Source organism: Betta splendens, chromosome 21, assembly GCF_900634795.4.
Source record: "Betta splendens chromosome 21, fBetSpl5.4, whole genome shotgun sequence".
NCBI classification, from domain to species: Eukaryota; Metazoa; Chordata; class Actinopteri; order Anabantiformes; family Osphronemidae; genus Betta; species Betta splendens.
Window position 1 is genome coordinate 16036339 of NC_040899.1, and position 20215 is coordinate 16056553.

General features: G+C 41.6%; 1 protein-coding gene across 2 annotated transcripts in view; it reads left to right on the forward strand.

The window, feature by feature from the left end:
- The window catches only part of LOC114846741 (inactive dipeptidyl peptidase 10-like), a 125036-nt gene that overhangs the window by 68690 nt on the left and 36131 nt on the right, over positions 1 to 20215 (forward strand). For both annotated transcript variants that reach the window (XM_029135752.3, XM_029135753.3), the window contains exons 2-3: positions 7875 to 7989; positions 9217 to 9312. In XM_029135752.3, coding sequence (XP_028991585.1) covers positions 7875 to 7989; positions 9217 to 9312 — 211 coding nt within the window. The remainder of the gene's footprint in view (positions 1 to 7874; positions 7990 to 9216; positions 9313 to 20215) is intronic.

A 20215-nucleotide genomic window follows, 5' to 3' on the forward strand; every position in this document is an offset into this window, starting at 1 on the left:
CAACTTTTATCAACACTTAATATTTTTAGTTCACTGTGAATATGACTCTCATTAGCACTGACATGGCTGCTGCCAGGCACTGGTTCATCAGCTGAGCTCCGATGAGGTGCAGGAGCAGTTTCTGGCAAACAAGGTTTTTCAGCACTTTCAGGACTTCTAGTAAGCGCCAAGGGCAGGCAGGGATCGATTTCCTTCCCTGCCGCAGATAATCAAGGGCTCATCTCAAAGGGCAGGGCTATCGATGGCGCGCTAACGATCAACTGATACAGTAGCAGCGCCCTTAGCTCTTGTGTCCTCGCACTGTAGTTTCACTTAACGTCTGCTGCTGGTCTGCAGAGTTAGACTGGAGCAAATGGTCACGGGATCAAACCTTATTTTCATATCTGCTGCAGCAGCTCCTTCTCATTTCTAAAGTGTCAGATAATGAAGTCTTGTCAAGTGCTTGGCCGGCTCATTCCAACGCTATCAACCCTCTTCCCTCATAAGGGATGTAGCAGCCTGTCAGTCAGCTACGATAACAACCCAGGTGCGTTTATGCATCAGCCGTATGACAGGAGGCTGCACAAGGAGGAATCAGACATAAGTGAGGTGATCGGTGATGGGGTTGAAGTTAACAACCTCGAGAACTTCATCAGCAGAAACATCAAACTTCTTCATTTATAGTCAAATTATATCTATTTATAGTCTTCTTGCTTGTTCTCTGGTAGCTGAATTGAGAACAGACAGCTTAATATACAGTTCTCTAGACACTGATAGTAAAAAAAAACTTATGAATGTGAGAATTCTCAATGAATTTAGGGCATTTTAAGCATTTAATGACGCCTGTTTATTATGGTTGGATGTGCAGCTATGGAAGTTAACTGGTGATGCACATATATGCTTTACATAGCAGATGCATTCTGTGTCCAGACAGTTTAGTGTTAGATAAGCTGATGTTATGTGTTCTGCTGATTTTCCAGTTTAAGCTCTGTGTGGGCACACACAGCTTTTATAGAAACCTCCACCTTCCCGTTTGTGTCACCATCAGTATTCTCTCTAAACGCCTGCTGTGATGTCATCCCTCTTCCTGACATTTTGCAACCGGTTTCATTTTCCCTGCACTGAAGACTGGCTGAAATTAGCCAGGGGTACCACGTCATTAAAGAGGTTATTACATCACATTAGTACAGAAATCATTGCAAGCGAGCAGATCTCCAGTCTGGACTGTGTGTGTGAACCACGGCTGCAGCTGAGCATCTCAGTATCAATATAGCTTAGTATCAATATGCTGCACAGTGTTTCAGGAAAGATTTCTGCAGCCGAATGTCTGAGTGCAGAGAAGTTGGAAAAGTCATATCGGGAGAAATAAATAATACATTCAGTGTTCCGTCTTTTTTCTTAAATATACCTGTATTTATTAAATGCAGTCAGTCCGGCATCCACCATCTTGATCAGGATTCCATTATAAGCAGTCATAATACAATTCACACAGTGTGGTGACCTACTGGTGACCTGATTACAAAGCAAACAGCCTCCGTCACCACTGAAACCTGCATCAATACACATCTGGTTGAGCCTTCTCCATTATTAATGCTATGTAATACACACCATCCTACACAACTGTGTGGAATTATAACCTTGACAACAAGCTGCTGCAAAGTAACAAAAGGTTTCCTCAACTCAACTCAGATAAACACATCAACCTTTTGTCTGTTTATGAAGGGGCTGTTTATGCAATTAGAATGTAATTAACTCTCACAGTGCTGTACGCAAGGTTAAAAGGTGCTATTTCAAGGCTTTATTATATAAAAGGTGTTTTATGTAATAGTTAATACATTAAAAAGTGTAAACAGACAAAAGTGAGACAGTCTAAGCAGCATTAACATGCTAGTGCAAAAACAAGCTAGGTTTTAGGTTCAGCCATAATGATCAAACTGATGGTGAACTTCTCTCCAGTGGACAGAGGTGACAGAGCCTCTGCCTCATTTAGTGCAGCGTCTTGGTGTTGCATTGCAGAGCAACTAGATCCAGCTTGTTTTATTGCAATAGCTTATTTCACTGGATTCCCCAGATTCCAGTCTCTGCTCTGTCGATTGTCACATCTGGAGAAATGCAGACATGTGTGTTTTTGCCTGACACTCTTTTTGCATCATACAAATCATGTATTGTTTGATAGTGAGACGCTCCGACCTGCAGCTTTATCAGAGTCGTAACTACAGCTTTCTTCCCTCTCCACCTTTCTATCCCCAGTAATTTCCTGACAACTAGCAATTTTATAGCTTGGTGCCTGCTGAATCCTCTGATGTGACCATATAGCTACAAAAAAAACAAAAAGCTAAACGATGTGTCACTTTCATACCACACGCAGAGGCAATTTCCTGTCTTCACAGAGGTACATTCAGCTTCATGTCAATGAGATTCTGTTGGTGCCCATGCCAGGTTCATGTCCTCTGATGAATTAGATTGCTTTTTGACTTGGGAGAAACTGGCTCGAATCCTTTCAAAAATTCATCTTCAGTCTAGTCAATTCTGCCTAATTGCATGCAGAGATTTGATTGCAGGGGACAGAGGAAAGCTAGGTCATCCACCATGTAAATGATATAAAATCACAGATGCAGAAATGCAGAGGAAATGGAAGGTAAAAAGCTGATTAACTTAATTAGTTGCATTTTCTTGTGTGTTCCATGTACAGTAGGTGGTTTGAGCTTCATTTATCCCCTGTAATGGTCTGATGCCACTGAATACATCTCATTAAATCCTCTCCTGGTCTTTGTTTGGCTAATAAAATCAGGCAGTGCTCCTTTCTGTGCATCAGTGGCTTTGATGAGGGATGCATTACAATGAGCAAAGTGTGATACAATAAAGAATACTAAATGCTCAGACATGTCTTTTCGTTTGCCTGTTCACTTTCCGCTGCTGAAAAACCTGGAGTTTGTATAAGGTGTTCCATGTTAGTGAAGTTGACTGAAATTCTTTCTTCTTTCTTCTTTCTTTTGTTGTTATCGCTGCTGCTGCTTCATGGACATACTGGTCCCACAGCTGGAGATAAGCGCACATGGCCTTAAGCCATTTAAATGACAGGATTTTATCTCTTAAAGAATAAGTGAAGCAGACAAGCAAAAAACATAGAAACAGTTCATTAGGAACATCATACTGTACGTGAGCTGTTGCCTGTGTGAAGCCTCGTCCATAATAAATATCACATGACAGCTGTTTAGATGCAGTGTGTCAGAGGAGCTAAAGAGGAGCTAAAGTCTGAAGACCTCACTTCACCTTCATGGTGGACACATTCATAATTGAGCGTTTTCTACACACTCTGCGTCCGCCGACCTCTAAACGTTTTCAGCCCATTTCTAATTCGCTCTGCATCCGTATCTGCTCCCCTGAAATACCAGGAGGTTCCACCAGGGGGTCTTCCTTGTCCCTCCTGGTGTTACTGGAGCTGCATGGAGAACTCAGCCCACTTGAGTCTGTGTTGGATGTATTGGATGCTGTGGGGGAACGGATGAGTTGAGTGTGTGGCTCCACAGCATGCAGAACACAAACGTTTCAGCCCAAACGCTAATGTTTTCTCTTCACTCCAAACGTCTGTCTTCTTAAGGTGAATGAAACCATCTTTCCACTACAGGAACCAAGCATTTTCACCCGCACTCTTGGCACTTCAGTCAAATTTCTACTGAAAAGCAACTCAGGCTGGGGCGAAAAACAGTGACCTGCTTTTACAGGTTTAATTCAACTGTGCATCATGTGCTTTTGAGTATTTTTCCCTAAAAAGACATGCATTCCTGTCAAAGGTGTACAATGAACACTGTTGATCAAATGTAAGAATTGGTATTTTAAAACAGAGAAGCACAGATTGTGAAGCACTGCAGACAGAGGGCAGTTGGGGCCATACACTGTGGTAGAAAAGTCAGATTAACAACAGAGAAAAGCAACATCTCCAGCATTTGACAAGCTCATATTGAAGCTTATTCACCCAAATCTACTCTATATACAGGACATGATACACGCATCTGACTTTGCCATGTTTGTGCAATTTAATATTATCACTGTCACTTCTGAGTAAGGACATTTAATAGCTATGCAAATAAAAGCTTCATTAAATGTGCTCTGAATCCCAATCGCTCCTTGCACTTGGAAGAAGCACACACACTAGTGGTTACTGTGATTCTGACCTTCAAAATAATTGTGAAGTGAAGGAGTGAGATGATGAATGTAAACTTAAGCTTACAAGCAATATCCCCAAAAGGTAATTTACCTCCACTTTCCTATTTTGTCTGGTTTTCACTAAGGGGCCTCAAATAATATTTGGCAGCACTGTCCCCGGTTTGGCAATAACTAATCTTGTTTGTCTACTGCTAATCTCAGCATTCATATTCCTTTACAATAACATCACTGCACTATGCTGTGAGTCCACCGCCTTGTGTATCTGAAACCAATATGGCAGCGACAGTCGCTAAGTGAGAATTATCTCACGGGCACCAAAGGGCAATGAGAGCGTCCTTCCGGGTGAGGCTGACAATGCTAAATACGATAAAATGACAACATGTAGCTAAGCTTTGCCATTTCTTATTAGCCATCGGATCAATCGCAGATGCTACGCCTCGGGACCCCGAAATGGCTTGGGTTCAGCTGTCGATGATTTGCAGGGCGGTGAGGAAAAGCATTTCATGGGTAAACAAAACTAAGCCAGTACAGATGGCATTATTTTATTCATTTGTGCCCTTCGCGACCTGCTGCCGTTGTTAGAATAGCTCAGCTTGGGCAGAAATGCTGCTCGTCATTTGTCACACTCTGTCCAAGGTCAGAGCACAGCAGAGGGTAATCTCACCGCTCTATAAATAACCTGAGTCCTCTCTCAGTCTTTCATGTCTGCACATGTGGGGATTATTAGCTCGACTTTTGATTAAGACAGATGGGTGTTAGTGGAACACCTGAGCATCTTATTAGTCCCTTGTCTCAATAGTGAATAAATAGCAATATAGCAAGTCTATAAACTGTATGTGTGTAGCGAATGATGAATGGACAATGCTTTCTGTGTAGTATGTACACTGTACAGTGTAATACTGTATGTGCATGAATGTTCTAGCTTCTAATTAATGTGTCCTGTAGTTTTCATACTCAGCAACAGGACTGTGAACACAACACAGAGCATTTGAAACCAAGCTGAACATCTGCGGTGACAGTCTGCTCTTGTTTATTGTATGCAGCTGAGGAGGAACTAACAAAGCATTTCCATCAGAACAAAACAGAAGCACTAGAGGCACGTGCTAAGTTCTGTGGTAGGAGCCAGCATTACCCACAGTCCTCAAAGTGCTCGATATGCCGCATTTAAGACGTAGCAAAGGCGCGCTGACATTTCAAGTCAGTGCAATCAAGTAAGAATCAGCTCTGCGTCTCCTCGGGCTCCCATTGCAGCCTTCCTACAGTAATCTTGGCTTCCTTGGCTGTTCTTGTCGTTTCAAAGACAGATGACGTGATTACAGAAGATGGCTTCTGTTAGCACACAGCAAAGCCGCGCCATTGTGCAGGAACAGTTGTGCAAAGACCATCCCACAGACTTGTTCTTTCGAAAGTCTTCCAGACTTGGATTAGATAAAATATTAAAGAAAAATTACAAGTGACATTTATGAAAGTGCCAAAATTTAGGGAAATAGTGGGATCTGAATTGTGTATAATAATGTTTTAAAAGTAATAACTCATTAACATTAATCATACACTGTTTTTCTGATGTTGTGGTATCGAGTGTGTGGGTTCCACTTTCCGATTGCGTGCTGAAACTGGCTCTGAAGTGGAAGCAGCTTTGTGAAATGCTACAAAATACCCAGTTTGTGTCAATTGGGCTGTCTGGGCTCCTTCTTCTGTAAAACGCCAGCATTACAGTCTGGGACCGTGACATTTGATCGCCGTTGGCATTTAGAAGCCAGGGACCATCAGCTGTCTATTGTGCACCAGTGTGGGGGGTGCAGCGTCTAGTGTTTTGTTCAGCTTGATCTAAACTGGCCTGAAGGTCATAGTGTCCTGTCTGCTGCTGCTGCTTTGATGTTTTTTAGCCATATTTATAAAATATTCCCATGAGCTAGTCTCCTCATTTTATAGGGTCTTGATCTAATACAGTACAACAGTGGAGTTTGATAGCAATAGGACAACAGCAATCAGACTCCTTGTCAGACCATCTTGGTGTGATGGTGAATGTGGTAAAGAAGCATAGAAACAATTGGCAGGTGCTTTTACTGTCCTACATATTTTCAGCCATAGACATGGTCAATCACAGATTGAAAATAATCTGTAATGATGTGATGCTAATATCATATATTATTATATACTATAATATATAATATATTAATGCATGTAACTGAATGAATCAGTGCTATTTAACACATATATCCCTATGTAGCTTACACAAATATTCTGTAGGTTTCCTAAGGCACCTACCACATATTCAGCACAACCACTTACGTAGTAATGGTGATGGACAGCATTCTCCTAGTAGTTCTGGCATTGCTCATAGTTGGCCTAACAGGCTGAGGAGGACAAATCATTGTCTAAATAGTTGGGGGACAAAATGAGAAGGAAAGAAAAGCACAGAGGATGAGGAGAACGTAGAGACACAAGGGCAATTTAGACTGTCTGTCAGTGTTCAAGGACGTTAATGAAATGAGCAGGGGCCCAAGTCCTGCTAATAAATCAGTCATACGAGAGCAACAGAGCTGCTGGATAATGTAAAACTGCACTCATAATGACGGGGAAGCTTGTGCTTTCTGTTGTTTCTACAATTGTTCCAAGTCATAAAAATGACTGAGGAGCAGCTCATGAGCCTGTTACTGCAGTGTATGAGCTAACCGGGCATACTTCACTCATAACCGGCTCATTAGTCAGTGTGTGTTTCACTCCTAGTCAGGACTCTGATAACGCCGATGTGAGCCGCTTTTAAACAGCCGTGTCAAGGACCCAAAAAATAGATTTCAGAGGAAATCTGCGGATGGAAGCATGTGGAAGCATCCCTGTAAACGCAGAACCAGGGCTCTAATTGGCAATCAGTTCTCCTTCCCCTTCAGCCAATCAGGCTGCAGGAGGGGGTTGGTGGCCGGTAATCACTGCATTTCACCTACAGGTTTATGTGGGTAATTGAACCCAGGAGAGAAGCTGAAGAGGGGAGAAATTGATAGGTGGGAGGCTTAATTCACCTTATCAGAGGCTCCAGCTGAGGCGCGAGATCCTCTAAAACCAGGACTCAGAGACTGCGTTGCAGGCAGAAGCTTCACAAACTGTCCTGGGTAGCTATTTTTCCTGGAGCTATTTTTCCTGGAGATTACATCACGGAGTGTACTCAGCAGTGACTCAGATCACTCCATGCACGCAGCCAGTTTGACCACAGGAGCCATTCAACACAAACGCCCTTTCTATTCGTTCTATGTGCCACAGTCTCTGTTTCAGGTTCATATCACAGCACTCAGCAGGAAGGGTCTCTGGCGCAGAAGGAAGGTAAAGTGTCACCATTCAAAAGTAACTGAGCCACGCAAACACTTCTCAACACACAAATCCCCGGTTTTAATGATCAGATCTGAGAGGAAGGTCACTCAACAGGTCACCTGCTGTAACGCATCAGCTGCTGAGCTTCTATTTGACTTTCAGTGAGGCAACACGCCATACTCCATACAAGTTCTCTGTGGCTGATCCCAGGTCAGTTACACAGTCTTTATAGTGTGGGATGTCAGGATGCAGTTGTTTGAACCTTAATTTGTTTATCCCCATGTCTGCAAAATTTAGTATAGTTTAGTATAAGAAGCTAACCATTTACTAACCATGAGATGAATGCGGTTTGACTAAGCAGCACTGAAAGGCAGCTGTGACGTCGCACTGACCTCCATTACTTTCTCTGTCTCTCCCTGCAGGACCTTGGTGGGGTGAGTCCTCCTCAGAGGAACTGGAAAGGGATCGCCATCGCCCTGCTCGTCATCCTGGTGGTCTGCTCCCTCATCACCATGTCAGTCATCCTCCTAACCCCAGGTAAGCATCACACACACACACACACACACACACACACGCACGCACGCACGCACGCACGCACGCACGCACACACACACACACACACACACACACACACACACACACACGCACGCAAAGTAATCTCATTTCCGCTGCCCTGTTTTCCTTAATTTAATGTTGACATGCGTTTGAGCAGTTCATTTGGATCATATCAGTAGTGATGTGATTGATGAACAGAAGCGATCAGATATGATGAAATGCTTTATCATGCTGTGTCACATTACTAATACAGTGTTCTGTTGCAAAGTTTTTCCTAATGCAGCTCTAATATTAAGTCTGTGTATGTTCACACCAGTGCAGTGATACACATAGCTCACTGTTTGCTCACTCAGGCCACTAACCTGGTGTCTCTGTATTACACAGTGTACTTCATCAGTTTTTCTGGGTTACTTTCATATTTCAAATAGCACAATTATGGAAAAAAGGATCAAGTATTACTGAGATGTAAAAGCATCACAGTCCGCTGGCCATGCGCTCACACGCCTCCCTGGTGCTGCCACGCTTGGTTAGACTTTCATTGCCTCCATAAACAAACATGCTGTGTGGAGCTATCAAGGAAAGCCAATGTGGCTGACATTCAAAACGACTTGGCCCTTCTCCGCTGCCACCATCAGCAGCTGTCCTTTTCAGAAGGAGCTTACAACTAGCACCGTTTGTGTTGCAAAAGGCAAAACACTTCATAATTAAAAATGAAACATTTGCAGGGGGGAGGCTGGTGAGAATAAGGATCTAGTCCGGTAATGATCCTGTGTGTGTGTGTGTGTGTGTGTGTGTGTGTGTGTGTGTGTGTGTGTGTGTGTGTGTGTGTGTGTGTGTGTGTGTGTGTGTGTGTGTGTGTGTGTGTGCGATCCTCCTTCACCACCACACAACCATATTTTGCTTGATACACTGTGACTGTACTTTGTTGCATTTTAAATTTCTGTTTCTTATTAAAGATCTTGCTGAAAAATACTATAACATTATCCCTAAGAAACTATAAGTCTTCAAATGCTTCAAACTTGTGTTCAGTGCAGTTCTTTGTAAAAGCTGTAGCAAATCTATGTTGGCTCTCACTTCAAATACTTACATCATTTGGAATATGTGACTCCGTTAGGACCACTGGAGGTCACCTCTGCTGGGCACTGATGTGTCCACAGACAGTTTCACAGGTTCAAACGTTTGCTTACCTTCGCTGTGGTTGTCTTTCAGCTGACAATCAAGCTGGAAGTGACACCAAACTGACCGTGGAGGATTTGTTCAAACCCGAGTTCAAGGTTCACGACCCAGAGGCCAAATGGGTCAATGGTGAGTCTCACTCTAATTTCTTCCTTCAGACATGTATAAAAGGAAGGTTTGTGCCCTTGAGGAACAAGGGTGCAGACAGGAAACCATGAGTAACGAGCTCTGTGGGTTGAGTGACAGGCTCACGTGCTGTTGACGCTACCTGTCTGCCTGCTTCATGCATCTATACAAAACTCACCTTGACATGGATGACATCTTGATAAGTTCTGAGAGGGCAAACAAACAACGACAGGCTTTTGTTCTGACATTTCTCTGCTGTCTCTGCTGCTCAGTGAAACAGCCAGCTGACAGGTGGCTGGCGTCTTTCACCCTGGCTCTTATCTTGCATCTCGTTATGCAAATGCAGATGTTGGGACATTAGGATTTATTTTTTCCCTCCTCTTATTTACATTGTATTGATTGTTTGTTTGCCAGAAGAGGATCCTGTGTTAAACCTGGAAGGTTCTGGCTGAGAAAAAAGCACACGGAGCGATGTGGAATGAATCTGATTATGGTTTGCTTGCGGGGAGGGAAAGATAACGATTCCTGTGAGGGAGGAGGACAGAATGGTGAGCTTCCTGCATGGCTCTCCCCCTGTTGCCTTTCCTGCAGATTACTCTGTTTGTTTTGGCTTTTCTCCCTGTTGCCCATCGACTCTCGCTCCGCGCCGCAGGGCAGTGGAAAGAGCCAAGGCCTTTTTGTCCATCAATACTTCACTCCCAGGCGACATTTTTCCACTATCTTTGCAACGCCATCTCATTCCCTGAGCTGACCCCAGGCTAGACAGAGAAAGCAGCAGTGTTATGCAATGAGGCAGTCAGAAAAGTCAGCTTTATAGGGCGCTCTGCAGACGGATGGGGCAAAATAGACTCCAGACAAATGGGAGAAGATAACAGACAGACGGAGGGGAAAGATTGATCACCAGAATTTTAGGGAAAAAAAAAAAACGATTGTGTTCCCATAAGACGAAGGCTGTGGGGGTTTGGGCTGGAAAGTATTTTGTCTGTTTCCATGAGATAATCTGATTTGGTAGATTGTGTGCTTTAATAATCATTTTACTTTCTAAATACTATACAGTACTCTAAAACTCATAATTCTTGCTTTGTTTTTCTCTTGTTTGGTTTCAAAACACTACAGTACAACATTATGATGATCTAATTACTCGATGACTCATTAGGTTACTGTTAATAATAATTTAGCCTAAGGTATAATAACCTTAAAGCATAAGCATAAAACAGGATCTACTGAAACAGAGCTTTTGTTTCTGTTCAGTGATGATCTCGAGTAAGAAACGAGCACAATGCATTCACACCTGATCGGCTTCAACCATCTATGTGTGTTTTCCTCCTAATTTAAAGCAAACACACATTGAAAGTGAGGAAAAAAATTAAAATAGAGCAGATGGACCCGTTACAAATGTGGTAAATGAGTGAAGTGGCGGAAGCACTAGCAGACATAGAAGGAGAAAGGTGGGGGAGAAAACATTAACTAATGTTAACTACTGTAATGTTAACGAGCTGGGAATCACTGCTCTCACGCCGAGCAGAAGGATACGGAGTGCACCCAGCATACACAGGGCCTCGAGCGGAGCAAAGGGTCGCTTGCCACAGGACCAGAGGATGTTCACTGGACTCTGTTAATCACTGGTAAAAGTAGCCATGGCGAATATTGGTTAACTGGAATTTCAGATATTAAAGTTTGACATCAGTCGGGAAAAGGCCTTCGCTGCTCCTCAGACACTTAGGATGTAATGGTCCTAACAGTGACATTCTGTCATTGTTCTCCAGCAGGGATGATATATGGTTGCATCCCATCACAACCAGCTCGTGAAGCCGCTTCCTGTCTGCTGCCACATGTTGCTGCCTAACATTTATCTCTCTGTTTTGAGAAGCTGAAGACTGATCATCTGCAGCACTTAGCTTCTCATTTAGATAAGCTTCCTTGAGCTGCCCATCGTTTCTAAGTTAGACGAGGCAGACTCGCATCCTCTGCTAATATTGCTTGGAACCAACTGTCACATTAAAAGCTCTTTGTGAGCTCCTGGGAAGATAAACACACACATGGATGCAGTGAGGTGTGCTGCTGTGGCAGACTGATTGTCGATGAACGTCTTTCCTGTCACTGCGTTTGACACATGGTGCTTCTGACCTTGTGACGCCCGGCCACTTGTTTTCCAGAGCTTTCCCTTAACTTCATGTTGCTATTGTGAGCCTTAAGAAGTTGAACAGGGTGGATGGATACGCAAACATAAGCTGATGGGGCCTGTCAGAAATGATAGCTGGACTAAACAGGTGTACTGTAATTGAACACAATGATAAACATTGATCTGCTCCAGGACGAAAAACGAAATCCTACGGCAATTAGATCAGGTTCAGGTTAAGTCTCAACATACATGACGAGTCTCAGGTGGGTTAGGTTCCACATGTTGTATGGTCGCCCATACATTTCTAAATTGGCTGTCTGCTGACAGCCTCCGTTGCTCCAAGAGAGGCTCTACAGCGGCTTCGGACATTTTCTCGCCATTCATTGGTCATTATCAGTGGTTATCAACCCATACGTATGAGCCGGTAGGTGCCCATCCACCTGCTGGCAGCGGTGAATAGGTGCAGTAGGTCATCGTCATTTATCCGTAAGGTTGATCACGGTTCGGATGATTACAGCAGATAATGATGATAAGTTCTGATCAGCCCATCGTTATGGCTAATAACATCCGAAGCGGGTGGGCTCTGTTATGCTTTGCTGAGTGGCAGCATTGTTGGTCAGTCCCTAACCCACATTATGCAGGGGCCGGTGATGGTGGGCTGTTTATGGAGAGGAAGTCTGCCTACTATGACTAAATATGAGAGGAGTGTTTCCATCTGATTACTACCATTCACTGACCACTAGCCACTGAGAAATGTCTTGCTGCCATTCTAAACGTCTGCACATCTATGGCTACTTCTCCAGCCTGAATGATAATGAACTGGATGCTGCCTTGATGGATCAGATCAAACACAATCGAGGTGTAATAAAAGCGTACACTGTCCAGACATACAGTATGCACATGTGACTGGGCATTCCTGCTGTTCTGAGAGGGGGTTCTGTATGGTGAAGGAGCCAGAGACTGCACACAATCATTGTGATATATTTGCTGCTCCTCCAGGAAGCTTCAAGGTGCCCTTGAATAGAAACACTGATCACAGTGACGACAGCTTCTCAGGCTTGTTGACTCCCTGGAAGGTACGAGAAGAGAAGACGTACTCAAATATTGCCAGGCTGGAAACGAACCCAGTGAGGTTCAAACAGTTTGGCCACTGAAGTAGCTGAGCAGAAAAGGCTAACTTTACCACGAGCTATTTTAATTCAGCATGTTTCCTCACACACTAGGAAATTGTTTAAACTGCCAGTTTCTTGACTTCCTACTATGAATAAAAAGCCATTTTGCAACTGATGTTAGTGGCTGAGATTCATTGATGTCACATAGATTGATGTTCCTTTAGTGTCAGTCTTTTTCAGACTACATTAGGTACATTTTTATTATATACTTAAATATTATATTTTAGATTAAATAAATTAAATACTGTACAGTACTTCACATCCTTTAGATTACGTCGCAGATGTTAAGGTTTGGACCATTCAATCTTGGTGAGGTAATTTTTTCGTTGATTTGGATGAAGTATGCTCTTCATCTTTGTTTTTCTTATCGGTACATCCAGGGTTTGGGCCGATCTGTCCTCCCACCCAACAAACAGCACAGCAATCAGGACAAAAGACCTTTGAAGAGACCTTTACTGCTTCTTCGAAATCTTAGGATGTAACACTTCTTGGTTCTGTCACTGTTGGGCCATATTCACATCACTGTCTCTTCTGAGTGCTGTGATTTATCTAATGCATTGGAAATGCTGCCGTTCCTCCTGCTGACTGATAACAATGAGAGCCCTTTGATGCTTTGGAAGCTCTTTATGAAAAATGGCTTTTGCAGTCTGATACAATATGACTGGTATTTGGGGTAATTAATCTAAAGCACTTTAAGTGACAGCGCATGTTCATCATTTACAGTAGATGTGATATATTATTATTATTACAATGGACACACCACAGTTCTTAATTGGTGTACAGGTAGGTCTCTTTAAAGGTGGAGGTCTTTATCTTCTTAGAAATTTTCACAGGGACTAGACATTTTTTATATCTATATATACATACATACATATACACAATTCCCCCCACTAGTTCAAAGGTCTTTTTTAAAATTTGTTACTTCTGATACAATATAGAGACTATAGAGACAATAAATGCCAAATGGGAAGCACAAGCAAACAAACACATCTTAAAATAACATTTGTGGATATGTTTGGATCCACAAACTCATCGCTCAGTTTAATAAACACTTGCTCCTGGGCTAATCGTAAATTCATTAATGAGTCAATAGTGTTTACCTCATACAAATTACCACTCACTTACCTGGTTGTTAATAACCCCCCCCCCCCCCCCCCCCCCCCCCCCCCCCCCCCCTCCACACGCACACACACACACACATACACACAGAGTAATTATGTGAAAATAGAATTATCTGCTGCTAAAAGCAGTTTTCTACTTATAATAACAACTGTCAGAGATTGGTTTTCTGAAATCTATAAAACAATTACCAAACTGTAGCTGCACCAATTTAATGAAACTGTTCCATTCATAGCTGTAACTTCATCTACAGTGAACAGATCTGCTTATTCTGTTTCTGCTGTACCATTTGGTGTATGTGTGTATGTATTTATGCCAGTTTATGTTTAGAGAGTCTCTTCAAACAGTTGCTTTTTATACCAGTGAATGTAACAGTTGTGGCAGAAACATTAATGTTACATGTTATAAACTGGTGACGTGGCTGCAGATATATCATATAAATCTGGCCTGTCTCCTAATGTTTAACTCATTATTAAGCTGACAATAGATAATCTAAAACAAATAAATACCAGTCCAGAGAGCTGCTTAAGGTGGAGGAACCATCCTACTTCAGTAATGCCTAATGTCTGTATAATGTCTCTATAATTTCTCTAATGTGTTGATGTTGGATAGGGAGTTCATGTTGACTCGCTTGACTAGAGGCCTGTGTCTCAATGCAACATAATTTGCAATTTAGTTACTTGCATTACTTTACAAAGTACTGTATACTTATTTGAATCTTCTTCTAGGACCTGAACGAGTTTTAACTTTTAATACTTCTTGGGACTAAATTGGCACACTTTTCAGTCCGCCAAAATTCACTTAAACTTTAAGCACAGAATAAGTCACTTTTTATACACTATTAACTGCATCAAAATACACTACAGTAAAGTCACACATACTAATTATGTTCTTCTAACTGTACTGACCAACTACAGTAAACTATTGTGTACTACCTACAGGCTAGTAGTACACCTGTAGTTTATAGGTTATAGTGTAGCAGTATACCTATGATAACAAACATGAAATTATTATCGCATGAATTATAAAAATAATAATAACGAAAAACAGTTACCCCTCATTTGAGAAACATTAAATTTTGCATTTTGAGCCATACCCTGGGGAGTTATTATGAAAAATCTTTATTTCAAGGATAACTGGTGAATTGAACCTGGAACCGTTTCCTTTTTAAGCCATACTCTTAATAAACTTTAAATGTGCACGTTGTGGAGACAACATATATAAATCCAAGTGCACTATCACAACTTCAAGAGGTCAAGTATTTATGGAAGAATTTCATTTTAAAAAGCTAAATACGGACAAATGTGACCGTAAATGAAAGCAAGGTTTGGGGGCTTTGTCCGGTGCTAAAAAATGTCAGACGTGTGTATAGGTCTACCATCTCCAAGCTGTGTGGAAACTGCTAGTAACTGCCTCTGGTCTTACAAATGATTTTTAGTTAATGGAGCTGTATATCACAGTGAAAATATCACACACTAAAGAAAAAAACGGTGCTTTGTACTTAAATGTTGGTTTATATTATGGCCATCTGGCTGCAAATGATAACAATAAAAAGTGTTGTTGTTGAAAATACATGTTACATCATTGCTAAATCAGTCTGAACACAACTAAAACAGTCATCACAAGTTCAATTTTGTAGCCAAGGGTTGTTTTTTGTTTTACTATATCTGATTAAATATATTTGACAGAATTCCTGTGTTGTAGTATCTGCCAGTAAGTCTGTTAAAATATGTCACACAAAGATGATGATTATTCAGTAAAGCAGCAAAGCTTGCACTTGTTTGTGTAGAATATTAATATGCACATAAAACTCAGGTTCACTTACATTATTCGCTGTTACGCTATGCATTTGCTGTGCAGTATTCCTGCCTTATACATTCAGTTAACTGAACTCATTGACCTAACAAATTTAGACTTTTCTGTATACTTGTCATATATACAGTACTAGTATATTTACAAACTTTGTAAATGTATATATATTTACAAACATAGACGATTGTTTTATACATGTAAGTATGAACCACTTACTTGATGACTTGATTATACTTTGGTTTGATATATCTTAGTATAAATGTAGAAAAAGTGAACTTAAAGGATACTTTTTCCTTTTTAGTGTAAAGCAAGTATACCAATAGTATGCTAGAATGCAGTAGTATGCTTGAATGTACAACCTTTTGCTGACGGTATACTTCTCAGGTCTTAGCACTTATTATGCTGTGTATTTTTTTAAACATTGTGAAGTTTGCTTCTTGTTTTCAGAGAATAGGGTGGTCTTCGTTTGTAGCACAGTAGCTATTTGTGAGCCAGCAGACTCGTCTCAATACTGCATGACCACAGTTCAGTAGGTCTCCTCACATTTAGCCATTAACCCACCTTGATTTTCTCTCATCTCTTTCTAATTAGTTGATCATTCTAATTAATCTCTGTTCCCATGACAGGGAGCATGGTGTCAGAATGAGGAAAACATCAGCCACGTGGCTATTGGCAGTCAGTGCTCTGCAGCAGGCTTTGAAACATATGAATCGGCAGCAGGACAACAAACACCTTAAAAAGCACATTCTATGTTTCTCAGCGTGATTTTCCACACGTGAGCTTTTGCACCACCGTTCTTAGGGGTTAATTAGGAATTGCAATGCGTCGGTGACTCCCATTAATTAACATTAGAGACTCCCTGAGCTGTGCTGGGCACAGCCGGCGCAGGGAAACGTGTGTGTTTATGTTTATCTCTGACATGCATATGTATGTCACACAGCAGCGTCGCTTTCAGAGCAGGGGGCCTGTGCACGGCTGCATGACGCTGCAGCTTAGAGTGTTTGTACAGCTCTGCTTCCACAGAAGGACTGACCTGCGTACTCTGTCACTTCCTTCTCTCATAGATGCTGTTTTACTGTGATGTGTGCCACCCAGCACAAAGTGCCCTGCATCTTCCATTAAGGCCCTGCAATGCTGACACCTGACATTATCACTGCTCAGAGAGATAGTGAGATAAACCTCAGATTAAAATGGAGACATTTTAATCAGTATCTCTGTGGCCTTTTTCATTGTGTGCGTAGAAACAACTATCACCTTGTGCTGCTGGCAGTGACTTCTGCTCGTTACAATAACAATCAAGTAACGCAATTGTTGAGATGTGAATCAGAAAGACGTTCAAACATTTGGTGTTTGCTTAACATTAGCATATGAATATATCCGTCCTCCATTCATTATTTGTATAATAACCCAAATGAAAACCATTCCGAAAATAGAAAATCATAGCGAGCCCAGCCGTCAGACACGAAACATGTCACACTGTGTCACGTTTAGGCTGAAAAAAGTAGGACAGGGAGTGAAAAAGCAGAAATGAAATGTCTGTCACGTTCTTTGGAAGGAGCTCCTTCTGTCGTCTGTGTAAGAAGGACAGAGAGGGAGCGAGTGTAGGCAGCTGGAAGGATCAGCAGCAGCAGAGATGGATGGGATTCAAGCAGTGCGTTTACGGAGAGAAGCTAACAACAACAACTCCTCCTGCCCATCCAAGTGCACAACCAGTAAACATGTCTGCTACTGATGGAGAAGCTCATTAATGAAGACCACCTCTTCGTGGTATTTATGCCATTTATGACACTAGTTAGTCTGTATCTGACATCTTAGTTGCCTGCACCTTCGGTCCAAGCTGTAATAACATCGTTTGACCTCTGATCCATGCTTAAACTGTTGCAGCCCAGCCCTCCAGCCTGTTGGAGGCGCATCTGTTCAGTCTGGTGTGTTTGTCATGTGATTTCCTGTTTCTGTCTGTAATTGTGATTAGCTACACCTGTTTTGTGGGTATTTAAGTTTGTCCTCCTCTTTCCTCAGTTCATTTGCTTATTCTCCATGGCATTGTGTTTCTGTGCTTTACCGTCTCATGTTACCTTCTCATGTCATGTCCAGTGTTACATGTTTGGATTGGAGTCTTAGAGTAAATATCTGGTAGTAGTTTATTTCTTAGTTTATAGTGTCTTCCTGCCTTGCAGTCACCTTTAGTTATTTAATATTGTTCCCATGCTTGACTCTTGTATTACCTGTGTTTATGTTGATCCGGTTATTAAACAACATTATACTTGTTTCACCTGTCAGTCTTGGGTCGTTGCATTTGGGTTCTACTCTCTAGTTATGTTCGTACGCCACAGCAGCCTGTAATTCCTCCCACGCTTAGTGAGCGCCTCTAATTCAAGTTTAGTTTGTTCCGAAGTCCATAACATAAAGAGCATGTATTGTGCACATTCTGTACATGTTACTGTTCTTTTGGCAGTTTTGTTTCCCAGGGTCTACTAAATACCTGATGTTCTCATCATTTATAGATTATGTGAATGTGTCTTTATGTGTGAAATGCATTAACTAATAAACTACCACCATTTATTTTGGTGGGTGTGGTTTATTTTATTATGTAGGCAAATTGTCCCCAAACCTCTTAGATGAATGAATCATAACAACAAATACTGGAGCATAAAGGCACTTACATAAATATTATACTATATCATCAGAGGCACCAGTTTTGATTTTATTAAACTATGAAAAAAAATGAGATATTAGGCCAGAAGTTCAAACTTAACGTACCTTTGATAGTCCTCCTTTTACAGTAGCTTCATGTGAATGGACCTCAGGTTTAGTCTGCTTCATGCTAGCATCATCACATTTTGTTCCGGCTGGAAGGACATATTTCTTATGTATTTAGTTCGATTTCTATCCAAACAGTAGAAAGGACATTTCAAAATTGCAGGTGCATCACCGTTAAAATATAGCATACATTTTCAATCTAAAAGCCAAGGTTTAGAACGGAAACAATAACATTTGGATAAATAAACCACTTCAAATCACACATCGCCTGCTGTTTCCTCATCCATGTCCAGGCTCAAGGCGCATTTAAAAATAATATCAATCAGCCTCCTGAGTGCTTTTAGCCAAATATTTACTGCTGTTCACATAATGCATAATGCAGCTCTTCATCATTTTCCCAGGCTCTGTGATTACTGTGTAATCATGGCAGTATGGAGTTTTTCTAAAACGCAAAAGCAGTTTGCTGTTCTGGTCCACACAAGAAGGATGAAAGTTTGGAACGTTCTTATTTTCACCTTTTCAACAGATTTTGAAAACTGGAAAATTACACTTTACTGGTTTTTGATGAGTTCACAAACTTGGCACAAGCTAAACTACTGCAATATGATAATGAGACTAATATCTAAGCCAGGGGTGTCAAACGCAAACCATTCCCTGGCTGGTTTTCCAACTCTTCCTTCCCCAGCACCTCCTGATTACCTTGATCAGGTGTGTTCAGTCAATCAGCAGCTGGATGAGCCAACTGACACGCCTGTTCAAGGTGATCAGCAGAAAGAGCTGGAAAACCAGAGGGAGGGCTCTCCAGGACCAAAGTTTGACACCCCTGGGCTAAAGGCTAACATTCAGGTTACATCATCTACAGTATATGTTGATATAGTTGTACAGATACAGTTTACATTAAAGAAAATGTTTATTTTTCATTATCGTCTGTTCTCACTCATTTGTTATCTTGACGACAGAGCAGCTAAACAACCTTAAGCTTATAGAACACGACAGTCATGCTACTCCATTACACTGTTGAAATTCATCCGCGTGAATTTAAGCAAAAGGTAAAATGTTACCTATTAAGTAGCTTAGCATGGATTTCTTATACTCTGTGCCTGGATATGGTGCAGTGTAACACAAGCCTCTGTGCTGCTGTCCCCTTGGGTGCTGGGGGACAATGCATTTTGGAGTGACATTCATATTCCAACCATAACCTGCGCGACCCTGCCACAGGGCTGCACTTCATTAAGTCCTCAGTGCACTTGATGTTTTGTCTCAGATATACAGTGGGGCAGTGTGAAAGCACAGCTCTGAACAATGAATAAAACATCGGGCAGGTTTATATGTAGACTGCTTGAGTCCATATGTCTGTATTTTATGGTACTGATGGGAATTAATTTTAAATGTTTCAGTTGACAGAAAAGGCAGGATTCTTCTGGCGATGTAAATAAAAGATGATGCATCGTTTTTTTCGTGCTAAGCTGAGCTCTACTGTTGTTCAGCAGCAGACACACTAACACAAAGAAACATACATTTCCACATGTGCCATCCTGCAGCCAAAATACTAAGTGTTAAACCACAGTTCAAATGCCTGAATTAAATAAGAAGACAGATTGACCTGGTGACCTGAGCAGGGTGTCGCTCACGTGCTGCCCAGTGACAGCAGAGCTACGTGTCTCAGATGATGTTTGGATAGAAAACAATTACTGCGTCTGCTGCAGTTGCAATCTAACACTAATTCATCTGTAATGTCAAGAGCTGATTCTGCTTTTTAATACGTTCTCCTGTCTGATTGATGAATAGGCGACTATTAACCCGTTGACTCCTGATCCAGCTGCAAAACCATTCTGTTAGCCACGTTATCTGGCTTTAGCTGGAAATGACTTAACAGCAAATAGTGATGATACATTGTAATTGAAAGAAACAAAATCCAAAA